The sequence below is a fragment of the Arachis hypogaea genome, chromosome 5 (assembly GCF_003086295.3).
Source record: "Arachis hypogaea cultivar Tifrunner chromosome 5, arahy.Tifrunner.gnm2.J5K5, whole genome shotgun sequence".
Taxonomy (NCBI): Eukaryota; Viridiplantae; Streptophyta; class Magnoliopsida; order Fabales; family Fabaceae; genus Arachis; species Arachis hypogaea.
Window position 1 is genome coordinate 42026726 of NC_092040.1, and position 18100 is coordinate 42044825.

Here is an 18100-nt window from a genome sequence, read left to right on the forward strand (position 1 = left end):
AATTAAGGGTTGTCCAAATATGGATGATGTGGGAATTGGGTAATTAACTAATTATGTTAGTTAGTGTTGTGAAATTTTGCGCCTCTCGTGACTCCAAAAAACAAGGATCTTAATTCCTTAATTTCTCTGCATAGCTTTTCCTTCCATTTTCCCATTCTCTGTTGCTTGCTCCCCCCCACCCTTTTCCTTCTTTCCACATTTCGCAGGGCGCTTCTTCATTATTCTTGGCAAAATGGTATCTCCATTGCAATCAACGCTAGTTATTGTTATTAAATAATAATAATTAATTATTGTTTCTGTTTTATGCATGGCAGGCAAATGCGGCGTCCGGAATGGCTGTGCACGATGAGTGCAAATTGAAGTTCCAGGAACTAAAAGCAAAGAGGATCTATCGATACATTGTATTCAGAATTGATCAGCAACAAGTTGTGGTCGATAAATTAGGAGGACCTCATGACACCTACGACGATTTCCAGGCCAGTTTGCCAAACGACGAGTGTCGTTATGCTGTCTACGATTTCGATTTCACTACCGACGAGAAATGCCAGAAGAGCAAGATCTTCTTTGTTGCATGGTATAATAATATTCTTAGATATACAATCATTCATGTATTTTCTGTTATTTATAATATTTAACAATGCGTGCGTGCGTGCGCACGTGCTTCCATGCATGCAGGTCCCCTGACAGTTCAAGGGTGAGGATGAAGATGGTGTATGCAAGTTCCAAGGACAGATTCAAGAGGGAGTTGGATGGCATTCAAGTCGAACTTCAAGCAACTGATCCAAGCGAGATGAGCTTGGACATTGTCAAAGCCCGAGCCATCTGATCTTAGAAGGCATCATCAATTCAATCCCTCCTACTGTTTGTTACATCATTTTCTTCTTAGCTTGGATTCAACTTTCACTAATCCAAAACAAAACTCACTCGCATGTACTATTATTATCTTCGACTTCACTCAATTATATGCTCAACAGATATATTATTTTAGAGTGCCTGCCACTATTCTCTCATTTTCTTTTGTTTTCTTCTATGTATATTGATACAACCTGTTCTGTACTATAGAAGAGGAATAATGAATGAGTGGCTTGAAACTCAAGTTTGTTAACATATACATGCATGCACTCTAAACTCTAAACCTAATCCTAATATACATAATTCTTCTATTCAACAATTTCTGGAAAGTGCTTTACAACGAGGCCTTGTCATGATTAAACCTAGCATAATCCCTTCTATAGCAATCATTTACAATAGGAAGAGATAATTGAAAAGAAAGACAAGAATAAGTGCTGCTTGCTCTTGTATATCTATGTATGCTTTAGTGTAGGATCTGTTAGTTCTTTGAGTTTTGAACTCAATTATGATAAGAGTGCGAGTTCAGCCCAGGCCAATGATGATGACTTGAGCTCCACGCTAGTTGACGTGTCGATTCTGCTCTCAAGCATGACGCATAATTCTCGCATAGACGGGCGAGCAGTGGTATCAGGGTTGATACAGAGGCTCACTACTTCACATATCACTTTGAGGTCATCATATCTGAAATGTTTCAATTCCGGATCCACCACATATGACATCACTTCTGGCATTTCAAGATAGTCCTTGGCCTGCAGAGGCATCACATATACACGTTTAGCATAACCACTTAGCCAAACCAAACGTTTTTTAACATAACATTTTGTCAAGTTTTTCATTACCCAATCAACCAAGTACCCCTTGTTCTTGCAGTATGGAAGTCTTCCACTGATTATCTCCAGTAGAAGTACCCCGAAAGCATGTATGTTTCCTTTTGTATCGAGATGGCGAGCCTCCACGGAATTTGGAAGGACACAAATAGCACCTTGACTGCCAATAGAACCAGAATTCTTTTCTGATCTTTCAAGGATTGTCTTCCAACTTTCGAAATCAACCAACTGCAGTTCAGGTCCAAAGCAATGACAATCTTAAACAAGATGTTGGTTTCTAATAATACATAGCCATGTGCATTACTCTATTCCACTTATTCTAAAACCGGAATAAGATGTTATTAAACATAATCATAATTGCTTGTGATTGCTAATTTACAAGATTTGAACTAGTTAGCATGCAAACCTTGGGGGAAAATTCTTCTGTAAGGTATACAGCACTAGAATTCAGCTCTGAAATAGTGAATGGAGGCTCAATTTCCGTATGTAGATACTTGAGCCCACGCGCAATGCCTATTATGATTTTCATACGCCTTGTCCAGGAGAATTGACATCTTTCTCCGTCTGTAGTCGTAAATTTCATGTTTAATGAACTGGAAACGCCTAAATTATAATACACAAGCTAAGAATCATTGGTAAGAAAGTTGACTTACAGCAATGTAGGTGCTCATGAAGTGTCCCATTTGAAGCATATTCAAAAACTAACATCCTTGTAAATGGAGTGCTCTCTCTACAATACCCCAGCAGTTTTCCTGTATTCTCATGATCTAACCTTGCCAAGTCTGCCACCTGAATGCCATGATAGCATAAACATTAGAGAACTTAGCTAAATATTTGTCTGCCAAATCTTGCAATTTCATAAGCACTTGAATGTTTGCATTTACCTCTCTTTGAAAATAGAGTTCAAGATATCCTGTCCAATGCTCCTCCTTGATGCAGAGGGAGATTACAGCAATCTCAGGTCCACCTTTCATGGTTCCCTTGTAGACCACACTGTCTGGTGATGACCCGATTATGTTGCTAAAGTCTTCGCAGGCAACTTCAAGATCTTGTCTGGTATACCTTCTCACATCCTTCAACATCTCGGGGTCTGTACAGTAATAAAGCTAATTACATTGAAAAACGGCTCTATAAACATTAATGTGAACAGATAGTAAAACAAAAAGAAGCTGAACCTATATATACTGTCGTGCTGTCGTTCTGGCTTGTAGATTTTTTCCAAGGAATAATGATGGATGCTTTTTTATTCCACCTCTGAAGGGCAGCGAGAAGAGCAATCAGGAAGAGAGAACCAATCATGGTTCCCGTTATTATTTCTAGAGCCAGAAGCCAAACAGGTTTTGATGCTCCATGATGCTTCGACACATACATATTAGGATTCACCAATGGCTGGCTTCTTGCAGGTGATGCACCGGCTATGAGATAATATTTCATAGTTAGTTTAGGAACACTAGGTCTTACGTTTCTAAGTATCACAGTAAATGACACTTTACTTTTTAATCTATGAGATTATCTAGGAAGAGAAATCTTAATTACATTCATCATTTTTGAATGCTAAAAAAAGGTCATGTCCTGCATACCACATTGAATAGAAGGCCGCTGCTTTGCGTCTTTGTTCTGAATCTGAAGGCAGTTTCCTTGAAAGTATAAACTGATTGGCAGAAAACATATTTTTGTTAAATATGATGGTGGACAAGAAAACCAACCAACCAAGATGACAATGGTATCAGAAGAATACCTTGGAAGATAATGCAAGCAATCAGGTATGCTGCCAACTAAATAGTTATACGAAAAGTCCGCTACTTTTAACTGAGACCAACGACAGAAGCCAGTTAAATTTGCATTTGTAGCATACCTGAAGAAATTATGGGAACTTTAAGGCATCAATTAACTAAAGTCAAACTTTGATTGGCATAACTAGCATTTTTCGAGGTTCACTTAACAAAGAATTATGCGAATAAGGATACAGAATGCCTTAACCAAAGTATACCAACTAAATTGTACTCACATCCCATTGATAGTTGAGGAAAAATTTGAACTGTCACCACCAGGAACAGGCCCTTGGAGCTTATTCCTATCGAGCCGAAGTTCTTGAAGGTATTTCAAATTCCCAAGCTCCGGAGGTAACCTGCCAGTCAGATCATTGGACTGCAGATTCCTACAAAAGAACACACAGAGAGGAATAAGTATAGGAGTAAACTGGAAAGAGAGTCAATATTTGTTTATCTATTCATCGTGAATTTCTTTTTACATGTTCACAAGTTCAGTTAAATTTCCAAGCTCTGGAGGAATTGGTCCGGATAACTGATTATTTCCCAAGTCCAGCACCTTAAGGGACTTCAACATGCTCAACTCTTTAGGTATTATTCCTATGAGTTCATTGTCGCTCAAAATTCTACAAACACGAAAAACCAAAGTTTAGCTTCAACCATGACATTCTAGAACTAAGAAACTTGGTGATAACATAACAGTGATCAAAACAGAAGGTATTCAAGGAAGAGGGGAAAATGAACATACAGTTCTTGCAAGTAGGTGATTTGCCCCAACTCTGGTGCAAGAAATCCCTTCAACGATGATCCTGAAATGTTTCTGCAAAGAACAACCCCAATCAATGTGCTAACTCAGAAAATTCATTTCATCATTTTGCTCATAATAATCATACAAGACATTTCAAATGCAACAGAAGCAGAAGGAGCAATAAAAAAGTAATATCTTACAGTTTGATGACATGATCTCTAGCAGTAGTGCATAAGACACCAAACCAGTTACAAGGATCTGAATCTATCGTATTCCAATTGGATAGAGCTAGAAAAGGGTCATCATACATGGCTTCTTTGAAGCTAGAAAGCGCCCAAACTGCACAGAACAAATATAAAGCAATGCAACTTCATTACATTGAATTGAACCCCACAATGTATAAAGTTAGCACATTACTACAACGAAAACAAGATTTGAAAAGAAAAAAGTAATCAATTGAGATCTGAAAACAAAAGGAGTGAATGTCATACCTTCATTTGGGGGCAGAGAATCAGAAGCCACAAGAGCGAACATGGAAACCAAACCCAGAAACAACAACAACAATGAAGTGCATAGCTTCTTCATATTTCCCTTTTCTTTCTCCCCCTAAAGTTCTCCACTTTCTGTTATATATCTAACAAGAACCAAAGACCTCTTCTTTCCAAGAACAAAAACAGCAGAACCGAATACATGACTGAAGAATATATGAGCTAGTTGCTACAACCACTTCAATGGTTCCAAAGAATGCATGCTAATTAGCAGTTTAAAATGATTGAGATAAACAAAGTGAGGAGGGAAAGAAAAAAAGGAAGCAGTTTAAAATCCAAGAATTAGTAACTGCCACTGGAAAGAATAACCAACTAGCTGGTTGGGAATTTGGGATGAGAAGGATGGTGACAGTGACACTGGAAACTGAACTCAAAGTGTGAAGAAAACCCAGAGAAGAGTGAGAACAAAAAATTGAAACTTTGATTCACAGAGAGTTTAGCTACCAAGTGAGTGCCAAGAATCAATGCATTTTCATCAAGAAAACTAGCCTCTTAATTAGCCTGAAAAAAAGGCACCTTTATGTTGAAAATGGCGGTTTTTTATTATTAAAAAATTGAACCTTTTTATTTTTGGGATGTTGCTGTTGTGCTATGTGACACTAATTAGGGATTAGAGTGAGCTAATTGGTAAGACTAGGAGTCCATTATTAACAACTAATTTGAGGGTTAAACAGCCAGCGATCATAATTATGAGGTCCTCAAACTATTAGGTAATACTATTATTCTATTCTATTTATATTATATTTATAATTTATAATGATAAACAAAAATGACTTTAGCAATTATTTTATTTTATTTGTTCAATTTGTGTTGTCCCTCCTCTCATGGATTCAATTCAATTTAACATGTAAAGTCAGTGTCAATCAATTCCGTAGTTTTCTTTTCTTTTTTAACAAATATTCTGACTTTTCGTTCATCTAAGATGTTATTTCATGATTAAACTTTGTTATTTATTATATTTTTTCGTTCTTAATATTTTAGAATTAATATAAAATTATAAAAAAAACAAAGTAGTAATGAATTAATGATTTATCTTATTTAAAGAAAAGGAATAATGTTACAAATTACTATCGTATTAATTTTTTTGTAGTGGCATATAGTTTATCATTTTCAAAAAATATATATAAAAAATTAATTTTTAAATAGTTAATACGGGCCTGCTACACATACAAGCAAAAAAGCTCTACAAGTTTTACAAATTCCCAACTCACACATCATTCACACGCGCACTCATCTCACTTTGAATGGAGCGTAAATTACACGCGCCCCACTCAAACGGTTTCTCTTCGCAAATAGCGCTCCTTAATGGCGCACTCTTCCACTTCTCCAACGCGTTCAAAGAAAACACAAACCGTCCATTTTCGAGCAACATTCCAAACTGCAGAGATAGCACTTGTCGCGAAGATCAGAACTCTCTATCAACACAACGTAGAACTCTCGATCAAGAATCTCAAGAAAAAACGAGGTTATAATACTCAAGGTACGTTATGTTACTATTTTACTCATATTCTATATTTTTCAGATTTCGAAAACGAAGAACTAGGTTTTACTGTTCTTCTACATTCTTCTAAGTTTTACTGTTCTTGTTCTAAGTCTCATTTTACAGTTTTTAATATTCTACTTGTTCTACGTTTTACTGTTATTCTTGGTTCTAGGTTATAGTGTTCTTCTTAGTTGTTCTAGGTATTACTGTAGTTGTTTTTTTAGTTCTTCTGGTAATTGATTGTTTGGAATATAATGCGTAATTTGCTGGGTGTATATGGAGTAACTTGTTGGGTGTATATCACATACTTTGTTGGGTGTATATTTCTGAACTGATATACTGTAATATATTCAACAGTTGCACTGTTCTAATATTTGATTGTTCATGGGTGTATATTACTTGACCTTGTAATGTTGTTTGTCCTTGTATATTAATGCATGTTTGAGTGATATCTGACTGATATCTATGGGTGTATCTGACTTATATCTATGGGTGTATCTTATTTATATCCTTAGGTGTATCTTGCTGATATCTATGGGTGTATTTTTCTGAACTAATATACTGTAATATATATCAACAGTTGCACTGTTCTAATATTTGATTGTCCATGGGTGTATATTATTTGACCTTGTAATGTTGCTTGCCCTTGTATATTAATGCATGTTTGAGTGATATCTGATTGATATCTATGGGTTATTTGACTCATATCTATGGGTGTATCTTATTTATATTCTTGGGTGTATCTTGCTGATATCTATGGGTGTATTTTTCTGAACTGATATACTGTAATATATATTCAACAGTTGCACTGTTCTAATATTTGATTGTCCATGGGTGTATGTTGTCTGACCTTGTAATGTTGCTTGCCCTTATATATTAATGCATGTTTGAGTGATATCTGACTGATATTTATGGGTGTATCTGACTCATATCTATGGGTGTATTTTATTTATATCCTTGGGTGTATCTTGCTTATATCTATGAGTGTACTTTTTATTTCAGAAAAAATGACAGACAGAAACCAAACTGGAAGAAATGTAAGTGTGCTTAGATGAAATAAATGTCAGCTAGGTAAATGTGTTTAAAAAGTAAATAACTCTATATTACATTTCTCAATTAATATGGTTGATTAAACATAATATTCTTTTTAACTGTAGGACGAGGTGGACCACTTTAGAGTGGAATATGCTTCCAGGATTCTATTCCATGACATGAATCTAAACAAAACTGAAGCCATTAGGAAAAGTAATGCAATAAGATTGTCCAAGCCATCCTCATTTTTATTGAGTCCATATTGTCAGATATATTCTGAGGATATTGACACTGTTTAATGTAAATGTTATATAGTCCTGTAACAAATTGAACACATGCTGTAAAAAATTTTCAATTATAGTCCAGTTTATTGTAAAATTTCTTTCAATAATTAAAATCTCTCAGCTGTATTCAAAATGTATGAATTACATGTACTATAATATGGAGGAAAAAATCAAAACAAATATACATCCATAACTTACCATTTTTTACACCCAAAGAATGTTAAATATACACCCAAAAATCTATCCCCCTGATGCTTTATCCCTAAAACCCTAAACACGAAACACTTAAAACCTAAATCCTAACACGTACCCCGTAAACCATAAAACCCTAAATCCTAATACCCAACCCTTAAATCATTGTAAAAAAAATAAACAGTATTTTATAACATTGAGATCCTTTGCGTGCTTCTCATCCCTGTCTAGAAGTGGTGATCCAGATAGATTGGAACCCATATATGACGGTCTTCATAGAGATCTGCAGAATACACCTAAACACAGACTATAAATACACTCGAAAAAAATTAAATTTACACCTCTGCTGCAGATTTTAAACAAATATTACCTGAAAGTCACTTGTTGTCCACAAGACCAAAATTCAGCAGAAATTCATTCCAATTCCTATCAAATGAGTCTTTACTATGAGAGTTCCAAACAACTTCACTCATTTCTTGTTCAATTTCTGTATGTCCCTTGTACTCGTTTAATTTGCTTGGAATCTTCTTCATGATGTGCCAAATACACCAACGGTGAATTGTTGTTGGCATACAGGCCTCTAAAGCCCTTTTCATTGATGCGCATTGATCGGCGAAAAACCCTTTCGGAGCATTTCCTCCCATGCAACGAAGCCAACATTGAAATAACCATTTGAATGATTCAATTTCTTTGTTTTTCATCAAAGAGCATCTAAGAAGTGTTGACTGACCGTGGTGATTCACCCTAACAAAAGAACCACAAACCAAATTATACCCGAAACAAATTACCATAGTGCAGAATGGAAAATCATTACGTACACCCAACAAAAGCTTTGTATACACCCAAAAAACACCCAATGTACACCTCTGCGGCAGATTCATAAAACACATTAATTTAGAATCATAAAAAGGAACAGTTTATTACCTGTTTGTATTGTATGTGGTGTCAAATGAAATAACATCTCCGAAATACTAGTTCCTATAAAATTTTCCAGCATCTTCAAGGGTGGTAAAGGTCATTCCAACCTTTGGAACAAACTGGTCATCAACAACAGAGAGAGGCTGCAGAATACACCATGTCAAAAACTAGAAATACACCCAATCATTGGTAATATAATACACCCGAACGGCACCAACTCAACCAAAATGACAATAAAAGCCATAAACTGTAAATACACAGGCTGCAGAATACACCATGACGAAATCTAAAAACACACCCAATCATGTCTTATATAATACACCCGAACGACAACAACTCAGCTAAAATAACAGAAAAAGCCATAAACTGTAAATACACCCACACTCCCGAAAAAATACACCCAAACAAGTTTTGATCTACACCCGAGCGTCTGCTATAAATTCCAAATAATCAATCAAAACTAATACATTACATTCAATCCACAGATTTATGTTGACGCATTAGTCTCACAGTCAATGTTCACGAATTATTCAGCTACACAATGCTATACAAATTACTGCAACAAAATTCAGAGTAAACGTATGTAAATCAAACCTCAGGAACTTCATTAGATTCAAATTCATAATCCACTTCGCCCTGATTCAGCTGAGAATCTGAGATTGAATCATCCATTATCTTCAAAACGAATCCAAACTTTGATTTCAGTAAACAAAAATCGATAGAAAACGAAGCTGGAGTTAGAAAGAGAGAAGAACAAGAAGAAGAAGAACGAGAAGAAGAAGAACGAGAAGAAGAACGAAGAAGAAAACAAATCTAGAAATAAAGAGAGAAGAACGAGAAGAAGAAGAACGATAAGGAGAACGAAGAAGGAAACAAATCTTTTAAATTTGGTAGTTACATATACGTGGGATCTTTATATAGCGCGTGTATTGGACGTAGGACATGCAGCGCGTTTTGTGAGTTTATTGCTTAATGAACTTGTAAAGCATACAAGCCCTAATAACTTGTATGCAGAGTTTTTCTGTAGTTAATATTAATAATTTTTTATTGTAAAAATGTTTTTTTTGTAATTTTTATTTTTAAAAATTTAAAATTTAGAATCAAAATTTAAGATATAAAATTTTAAATTTTAAATTTTAAAAAATAATTAATATTAATTTAAAAAAATTAACTCGCTAATTAAACTTTTTTTTAAAAATTGATATCACCGCAATTCGGAAGGATGTATGAAATCATCAAATTCAAACCACGACATGAATTAATATCACAAGAAAATTTTCTTGTAATATTTGACGTGGTTACTGATTATTTAAAAATGAATTAATATCAAAACTTAGAATTTATGAAATATGAATCCCTTTTGTCATGTATTGTATGTGATTGATGATAAGAATTTTTTTTTTTGGTCTATATTATTGTCTATGTCATAAATATTAATTTATGATTAATTTTTAAAAAATTGTTTTGTCTTTTTATTATTTGAATTTTTTGTCTTAAATTTAAGTTCGTTTTAAACAAAAATAATAACAATTGATTAATAAAGATTCCCAATATTATGCGGTTATATATATTGTGGTCTATTATTTTATTTTATGCTATATAAACATTTTAAATTTGTTACATAAAAAAATCAATAACGGTTATACTCATATATTTTATAAGGTTTAAGTTTGAAATAAATTAATTGAACATAATACTATTAAAATAGTTTTTTTATGAAAATTGATTTATTTTAAAATATTAAGGATATAAAGATACGTAATTCATGCGAATATTAGTCGATCCATTTCAAAAGAAAGGATTTATATTTGGCACAGTTACATATATATGTTAATGATAAATATATGTTTGGGTAACTAATTAAGAATAAATCAATACTTATTATTTATGCGAACAATAATCGATCCAAAAAAAGTTTATTGTTTGGCCAAATTAAACATTGAACTTTGTGTTTATTTTCTATTTTAATTATGCAATCATTAATCAGCTCAAAGGAAAGTTGGTGTTTGACCAATTAATAAAAAATATATGCGATAACAAGTAGTTGAAATTCTCAAGTTTTCATGTGAATAATGAGTCAATCTAAAGATAGATTTATTGTTCAACATAATTTTGTTGAGAATATTTGGTAAATCGCACTAAATGAATTTATGTGTACGTAATTTATACAAGTACAGATCGGCCCAAAGAAAGTTTTGTACTTAATTAAATTACATACAGATTTGTGTAATAGACATGTGATACTTAGTTGGTTTCATGTGAATAATAAGTTTGTCCAAAAATAAACACTTTATGATAAATTTATTATTTAAAGGGATTTATTATCAATGTTTGATTACCATATTAAAAATATCACTTACAAATTAATATTTTTGTCCAAAAACTAAATATTAATGTTGTGTTGAGTATTTGTGATGAGCCTACTATTATATGAATTTTATTCATATAATATGTAGCTTGTGTGAATATATTATTTTGCTTTCAAGTTATATCTGCCAATGTTAATTTATTTTTAAATAGATTTGTTTGAATAAAAAAAATCGAGACTTACTGTCATTAATAACTTATATTTCATCAAATTAATTATTATCTCATATAGTTTTTTGAGATAAATGTAGTTGATGATTTATATCAGTTCAGTGGGAGTAAGTATATTTTATTATTCTTGTATATCAGCGGCATACATAATTATAAATAAGGTTATATACTTAACTCTAAGAAAGACAAGTATAATCTTATTAGATGATTCAAGAAAGTTATAAAGCTCAATAGTGCATAAGTTTTATTATACTTCAACGGTAGTTTGATGGATAACAAATATATACACTTATAGTTATTGTGTACTTTATTGGTATTTTTGGCAGATATTTGGATCAATTAAGAATGAATCACTAAATAGTAGATAAATAAGTCTTGTTATAGCAAAATATTACATATTCACACATATGAAGTCAGAAATTAAAGTTAGATCATTTGATATTCAAATTCCAACTTTGTTGGATGTTTAGATAATTTGATCAATTGCAAGTATATTCATATGTTCATTGAAAAAACTCTTTGGAAAGGTGTTAAAAAGATACTTGTTACTCTTTCTACTAAAATAATTGAATATAAAACACCTTTTGAAGGCATTCATTTTAGTGACTACTAATACTTGTCACAAATTATGAAAAATAAATTTGATAGACCACTTGAATTATTTTGTGACAATGTATTAATAGTCTAATATTTATTGTAATTAAACAAGAGTTCAAAGTATTTAAGTGTCTATTGAGCATATTAGTACAAATTCCATAAATGCATGCATATTTATTTAATAAGAAATAAGCGCCCAAGGTCTTGTATGTGGATACTATTCAAGTGGATGTGATCATTTTATGATACGTTGTTTCAGTGGGAGTGTGTATTTGAATGCTCATATGATTTAGACAAATTTATGAATATAGATAATTCTGCAGAAATAAAGTATTAAGTTTCATTTTCACTTTGACTCATGATCTCGTAAAGTTTATCAAAGTTGGATCAGTTGGAAATTAATAGACATGTATGAGATCATTTTCGCATGTAATTTCTGAATTTTCCCATCCAAATTTGTTCTACATCGTTGAGTATATTAATATGGTGATAATCGTAATTTTGTCGCGACAGTAATGTGATAAAAGTTGTGGTAATTCCGTAACTAATATATGAGATGGACCAAATTGTTAAAGTAATAAGTGAAATAGCATTTAGATATGTGCATAAAGTTTATAAGATGTGATTATCTCAAGAAAGAATATATGTATAGCCCAAGTGGGAGATTGTTGAGAAATTATTTAATTTCCTGATTTGTTTGTGGGCAATAAATATATTAATTATAATCACAAATTAAGCCATTTCAAATTAAATGACTTATATAACGGTGCTCATTTATTGTTATAAATGCTAAATTGAATAAGTTATAATTACTTTTAATTTAGAATTAAATGAGGACAAAACCAGGTATTATCTTTATTTAGGCTTTAAATATTATTTTATTTGGGTTTTAGGGTTTAGTGGATGTCATGTTCAAATATAAATAGTGACTTCAAGATTTTGGTTCCCAACACATCAAATTTGCTTTCGTAGCTCTTTTCCCATCAGAAGAGTTACAATTCAGCTCTATTAGCGATAAAGAAGGATTTAGTTGAGGAAGATAAAAAATCAAATTCTTCTAATTATGCTCATAAATTCAGGTACGCTTTCGTATTCAAGTATTTCTTTTTTAATGATTGAACATGGATGGTTTTAAGGTTTAAGAAAATTTTAAGAAGAGTAAAGTATTGTTTTTGTCCCTAATGTTTGGGGTAAGTCCTAAAGTTATTCCTAACATTTAAATTGTCCTATTTAAGTCCCTAATGATTCAAAATTGGCTCAATGTTGTCCTGTTGTTAAGAATTCATTAACAGAATTAATGGTGGGACAAAATTGAGGCGATTTTAAAACGTTAGGGACTTAAATAGGATGAAAACTGTAAAATTTCTAAAATACCCTTATTCTCCTTTTTTCCAAACCAAACCCTAACCCTCTTCTAACACACTCACTCACCTCTCACTGCCGCACACACCCTCGCTCCCCTCACTCTCTTTCTCACTGCACACACCCACGAGCTAAGGAAAGAAAGAAAAGAAAGATGGAGATCGAGAGAGTGAGGGAGAGGAGGAGAGAAGGAAGAAGAGGAGGGAGAGGGCTACCGCACCGGCGCCGCACCTCACCGTCGTCCAGCATGCCGTCGCGCCGCCACCGCACCCGTCTCGCCCAGCCGCATTTAGCTCGCTGTCGCGCCGCCTTGCCGTCGTCGTCACCACTCACCAACGATGGACGAGAGAGAGAGGCGAACGCGAAGAGAGAGAGGGAAGCTGTTCGCGCGTGCTGGAGGGTCGCCATCGTCGTCCCCATCACGACTTGTCACCGTCACTGGAGCCAGCCACCTTCGTCGCCATTTCTCACCATTTATCCTGCCGCCGAAGCCGGGAGGAAGGAGGAGTCGCTGGGTGTCGCCGCGCCTTGTCTCCGTCGCCATTGAGCTTCAACCGCCGCCATGCCAAGTCGCTGTTGCCATTGTTGAGAGAGAAGAGAGAGCTTGAAGAGAGAGAAACAGGATGTGCGAGAGGAGCCGCCATGAATAGAGGGTTGTTCCGTCACCGCTGTTGCGTCGCCGTTCGGGTGAACCTTGGTTGCTACTGGAGCTGTTGTTGCCGCTGGTGGAGCTGAACCGTTCCTGTCACCAACCTAAACTATCGCCAGTTCTACCTTGTCGCTACCCCAATCCAAATTCTGCGCTCATTCGTTTCATTCTACTTCAATCCTCCTCACCTTGGATTCTGGCACTCCAGGTTCGGTATCTTCGATCTTTTGGGACCAAGTTGTGAGTAGGCTTTACATTTATAACAATTAACCTTGTAGTTTATGCTATTCTGAGTTTTTAATTATATTTATAAAACTATTGTTGAAAAACTTTGATTTGATTAAATTAATTAATTTATTATAGTTGGATAATTATTTTTATGAATAAATTACTATTTGTATCCATAAAAGATATAGACGCTGACAAATGTACCCATATAAGAATAAAATGACAATTGTAACCACAGAAGATGGTTTATGTGTGCCAAAAGTACCCTAACAGACCAATTGCATAACCAATATCCGGGTACTTTTGGCACACGAAAGCCATGTTCCGTAATTACAATTGTCGTTTTATTCTTATATGGGTACATTTGTCAGCGTCTATATCTTTCATGGGTACAAATGGTAATTTATTCTATTTTTATTATACTCATACCTTAGATATTTTACGTGAGATTATATATATATTTGATAAAGCTTTATATTATTTTAGAATATTTGATTTTACTCAAATATATATTTTTAAAGAATTAAAGTATTTGTTGACACTCACTTACTTTAAAATTGTAAAATTTGTTCTTATGATTGAAAATGTATGATTAGAAAAGATTTATGACGAAAAGGTATTGTCTGATTTGGTTTGATTCGATATTTTATATATTTGAAAGATTAAAGATTTATTGTATTTGAAAATATATGTTTTGAATTGGTTTGGGAGGCTCGTATTAGAAAACTGTTATGACGTTAATTTAGATGCATCTAACTCAGACCCCAGCTAGCAGGGGTGTTGCTAGCCTAACGTACCTACACGTTAGAACTGTTATTCTGTTAGGACACACGAGAGGAAAGGGCTACCCATTGAGGTGGAGCCACCCAAGTGTGGACTTTTGATTTAATTTCTATATGAGAACTCCCTTATTGATTCACTTATTATTATCAACTATTATTTTCTAATTAAAAATTACTTTAATAATGATGTTTATATGGTCTCATGTCGATTATAGATGTATTGTCTAGTCACTGAGTTGCAAAATTCACCCCGTTTTTCTAAAAATATTTTTCAGAAATAAATATTTGGTCATACGAGCCTTTCTGTTCAAGAGTAATGATCTGCAATGGGTACCTATTCTTTGTTGAGTTCTTATACGTCATCTGCTCCATATGTCACAAGCAGGATCCAACTATTCTTAATTATTTTAATTTTTGTTAAAATTGTATAACTATTTATTTTAGAACTTGTAAAATATTTGAAATTTTCTTATTCAGCTTATATATGAGTTTGTTAAGCTTGCTAGGGGATTATTTTCCCTGAGCACCAATCATGGCTCATTTTGGGCTGTGACAAAAACGTTGGAAACAAAAATGATATATATAAATAAATTTTAATTTTATCCTTCAATAATATCAATTGTGTAAGTACATAGTTATTCAATTATTTTTAATCACATTATTTTTTTAAGTAAATTTATTTTTTATTAAGAACAAAATTAAAAAATAAATTAAGTAATTATTTGTTGTAAAATAATTAAAATTACGGAAGAAAAGATTAAAATTTATTAAAAAGTTAAAAAAACTTTTTTCAATAATTTCAATAATTTTAATTTTTTAATAAATTTTAATCTTTTCTTTAATAACTTCAATTTTTTATGATAAATAATTACTTAATTTATTTTTTAAATTTTCTTTTAATAAAAAATAAATTCACTTAGAAAAAATTAATGTGATTAAAAATAAAATTAAAAAATAATTGAATAATTAGCTATCGTAAAAATTTGATATTATTGAAGAATAAAATAAAAAATAAAGTTTAACTAAATTAAACATTAAATAATTTTGATACATTAGAGACAAAAGTACAATTTATACTTTATTGTATATGTATAATTTTTTTTTCTTTTTTACAAGTTTATGCACTAGCTATTCTACAAATATTTTATGATGAGTAAAAATTTTTAAGAGTAAAATTATAAAAAAATAAATTTATTTAGAATAAAAGTAATGTGATTAAGTGTAATTTATTTAGATGTGATTAAAAAATAATTGAATAATTATGTACCGTAAAAAATTGATATTATTGAAGGATAAAATTAAAATTTATTTCTATATATCATTTTTGTTCCCAACGTTTTTATCCTATTTAAGTCTCTAACGTTTCAAAAGCATCTCAATTTTGTTAACGGATCTCTAAGACAACATTGAGTCAATTTTAAAATATTAGAGACTTAAATAGGACGATTTAAACATTAAGGACAACTTTAGAACTTACTCCAAATGTTAGGACATAAACAATACTTTACTCTTTTAAAAATTTTTAATAAGTGATATTAGAGTCTTTGTTAAAATATCTTGATTTTTTATTTTTAAATTATGTTAAAAATAATATATGTGATTAATAGGTAGAATTTTAATAATAAAAAATTCTTGAAAATCAGCCATTTTTAGTAATGTGCCAAATCAATTGATTGACTTTTTTTTATTATTATTGTTACTTAGTAGTGTAAAATATACATTAACTAAAAGAAGAGTGCCTCTTGAAAATTGCTAGAAAATAGAAATGCTTGCAAAATTCCATATTTTACGGTTGTTCTCCATAAAAATAATAATCAATATCTATGGTCTTCCAAATATAACAAACCCCACCTTACCTTTCGTTGTCTAGATTACGATTTTGGATATTAATATGCAACTAATACCTAATAAAGATTGCCATCATTCATCTGCATCTATCTCCAATTTAGTTTATTTAATTGTTGCATCAAACTCTATATATGTCTGCATCTTTGTGTCTGCATGTATTTCTTTAAAATTTATTTATTAAAGCTTAGGTACAAATAGGGAAATACAACATAATCATGAAAATTATTATGTTCTTTCCTTTACTACCCGGGTTTGATTACTCTTCTTGTCGGGCAATAAAGCCTCTTCCCTATCTATAAGGGATATTGAGGGAGTACATTCATTTTGTACTGTAACGCTAAAAAAATAAAAAAAAATCAAAATTTAGTTTATTTAGTTATTTTTTATTAATTTATTTTAATTATTAAATATTTTTATATTTTTTAAAATTGAAAAATTCTTATTATATATTTAATCAGTAATATTAAAAAAATAAAAAATAAAAAATATTTTATTTAATATTTATTAATAATTAATAAATATTAAATCAACCAAATTTTAATTATTTTAAATTAATTTATTTTATTACCAAATATTTTCGATATTTAATTAACAATGCTTCCAAGCAATACATGTAATCAAGGTGTTACACTATATTGGAGTATTTTTCAAGATTGAGAAACCTCATCATGATGTTGAATCAATCAAGATTGTTGCACCTTATATATAACGGTCATTGACAACATGATAAAAAAAAAAGGTATTATCAATTGACAAGTAAGCAAATACTAAATAAATAATGGAAATGCAGAAAATGAATTTTATTTATTATTATTTCCAAGGGACCTAAAATAATAAGTACCTAATTGGAAATGAGTATTGAAGGTGAAGCATGAAGGCATGTTGTTGGGTCCACAATATAATTTGAACTTTAAAAACATGACATGACTTTTGTTCTTTAGCTTTTGTAAAAGGTCCATATGTTCAGATCCCAAGTTGATGATGAGTCCCCAATAGTTGAATGTTGATCAATTGGCATGAGGTTATTAAGAGTGCTAAATGTGCTTTTTATCCAAATAATTAAAGAACTACACATCTCCATCTTTATCCAAGTATTCCATCTTTCTCATACTAGAGGAAATTCCTATAAGTAGTTTTATTATTCCCTGTGCTATTCTTTGTTTCTACATTGAATTGATTCCCTCCAAAGTCTTATTAAATGGTTTTTTTTCTACCATTATCAATTTAAGTCTAGTATTTTTTGTGTGTATTATATAATTTATTAACCAATGACACACTCTTAAATATATTTTTAAATATTGTAGAAAATAAAAAAGTCTAGTAATTAATATAAGTAACTTTATTTTAATCTTAGTGATTTAAAGTTTAAGTTTTAATGGTAGGATAAATTTGATTTGTATTTTTTTGTTTAATATTTTTTATTTTTAAAAATTTTGTAAAAAA

At 31.8% G+C, this 18100-nt stretch overlaps 2 protein-coding genes across 3 annotated transcripts; one reads left to right on the forward strand and one right to left on the reverse strand.

Moving 5' to 3' along the window:
• LOC112801484 (actin-depolymerizing factor 7-like) lies at nt 1–1107 on the forward strand. The gene is made up of 3 exons (XM_025844241.2): nt 1–235; nt 315–574; nt 676–1107. Exons 1-3 carry the CDS (start codon nt 233–235, stop codon nt 824–826), a joined length of 414 nt encoding a protein of 137 aa, XP_025700026.1. The 5' UTR covers nt 1–232; the 3' UTR covers nt 827–1107.
• On the reverse strand, nt 1037–5452 carry LOC112801483 (probable LRR receptor-like serine/threonine-protein kinase At1g63430). Of its 2 annotated transcripts, XM_025844240.3 has the most exons (13): nt 4688–5452; nt 4397–4535; nt 4197–4268; nt 3931–4074; nt 3688–3837; nt 3418–3534; nt 3260–3330; nt 2855–3094; nt 2564–2769; nt 2333–2468; nt 2086–2243; nt 1692–1907; nt 1037–1601 (listed from the first exon to the last, which is right to left on the reverse strand). In XM_025844240.3, the coding sequence occupies exons 1-13, from the start codon at nt 4779–4781 to the stop codon at nt 1356–1358; spliced, it is 1989 nt and encodes a 662-aa protein (XP_025700025.1). In that variant the 5' UTR covers nt 4782–5452; the 3' UTR covers nt 1037–1355. The 2 variants fall into 2 exon arrangements, with proteins under 2 accessions (XP_025700025.1, XP_025700023.1); XM_025844238.3 differs by having other exon boundaries at nt 1037–1907; nt 4688–5278.
• Nucleotides 5453–18100: the final 12648 nt, after the last annotated feature.

Coding starts and splice junctions, on each gene's coding strand:
- LOC112801484 (XM_025844241.2), top strand. Junction 575..675: donor AAGATCTTCTTTGTTGCATG/GTATAATAATAT, acceptor CCATGCATGCAG/GTCCCCTGACAGTTCAAGGG.
- LOC112801483 (XM_025844238.3), bottom strand. CDS start 4,781: ATGAAGAAGCTATGCACTTCATTGTTGTTGTTGTTTCTGGGTTTGGTT. Junction 3,838..3,930: donor TTAACTGAACTTGTGAACAT/GTAAAAAGAAAT, acceptor GTTCTTTTGTAG/GAATCTGCAGTCCAATGATC. Junction 3,535..3,687: donor TCCTCAACTATCAATGGGAT/GTGAGTACAATT, acceptor TAATTTCTTCAG/GTATGCTACAAATGCAAATT.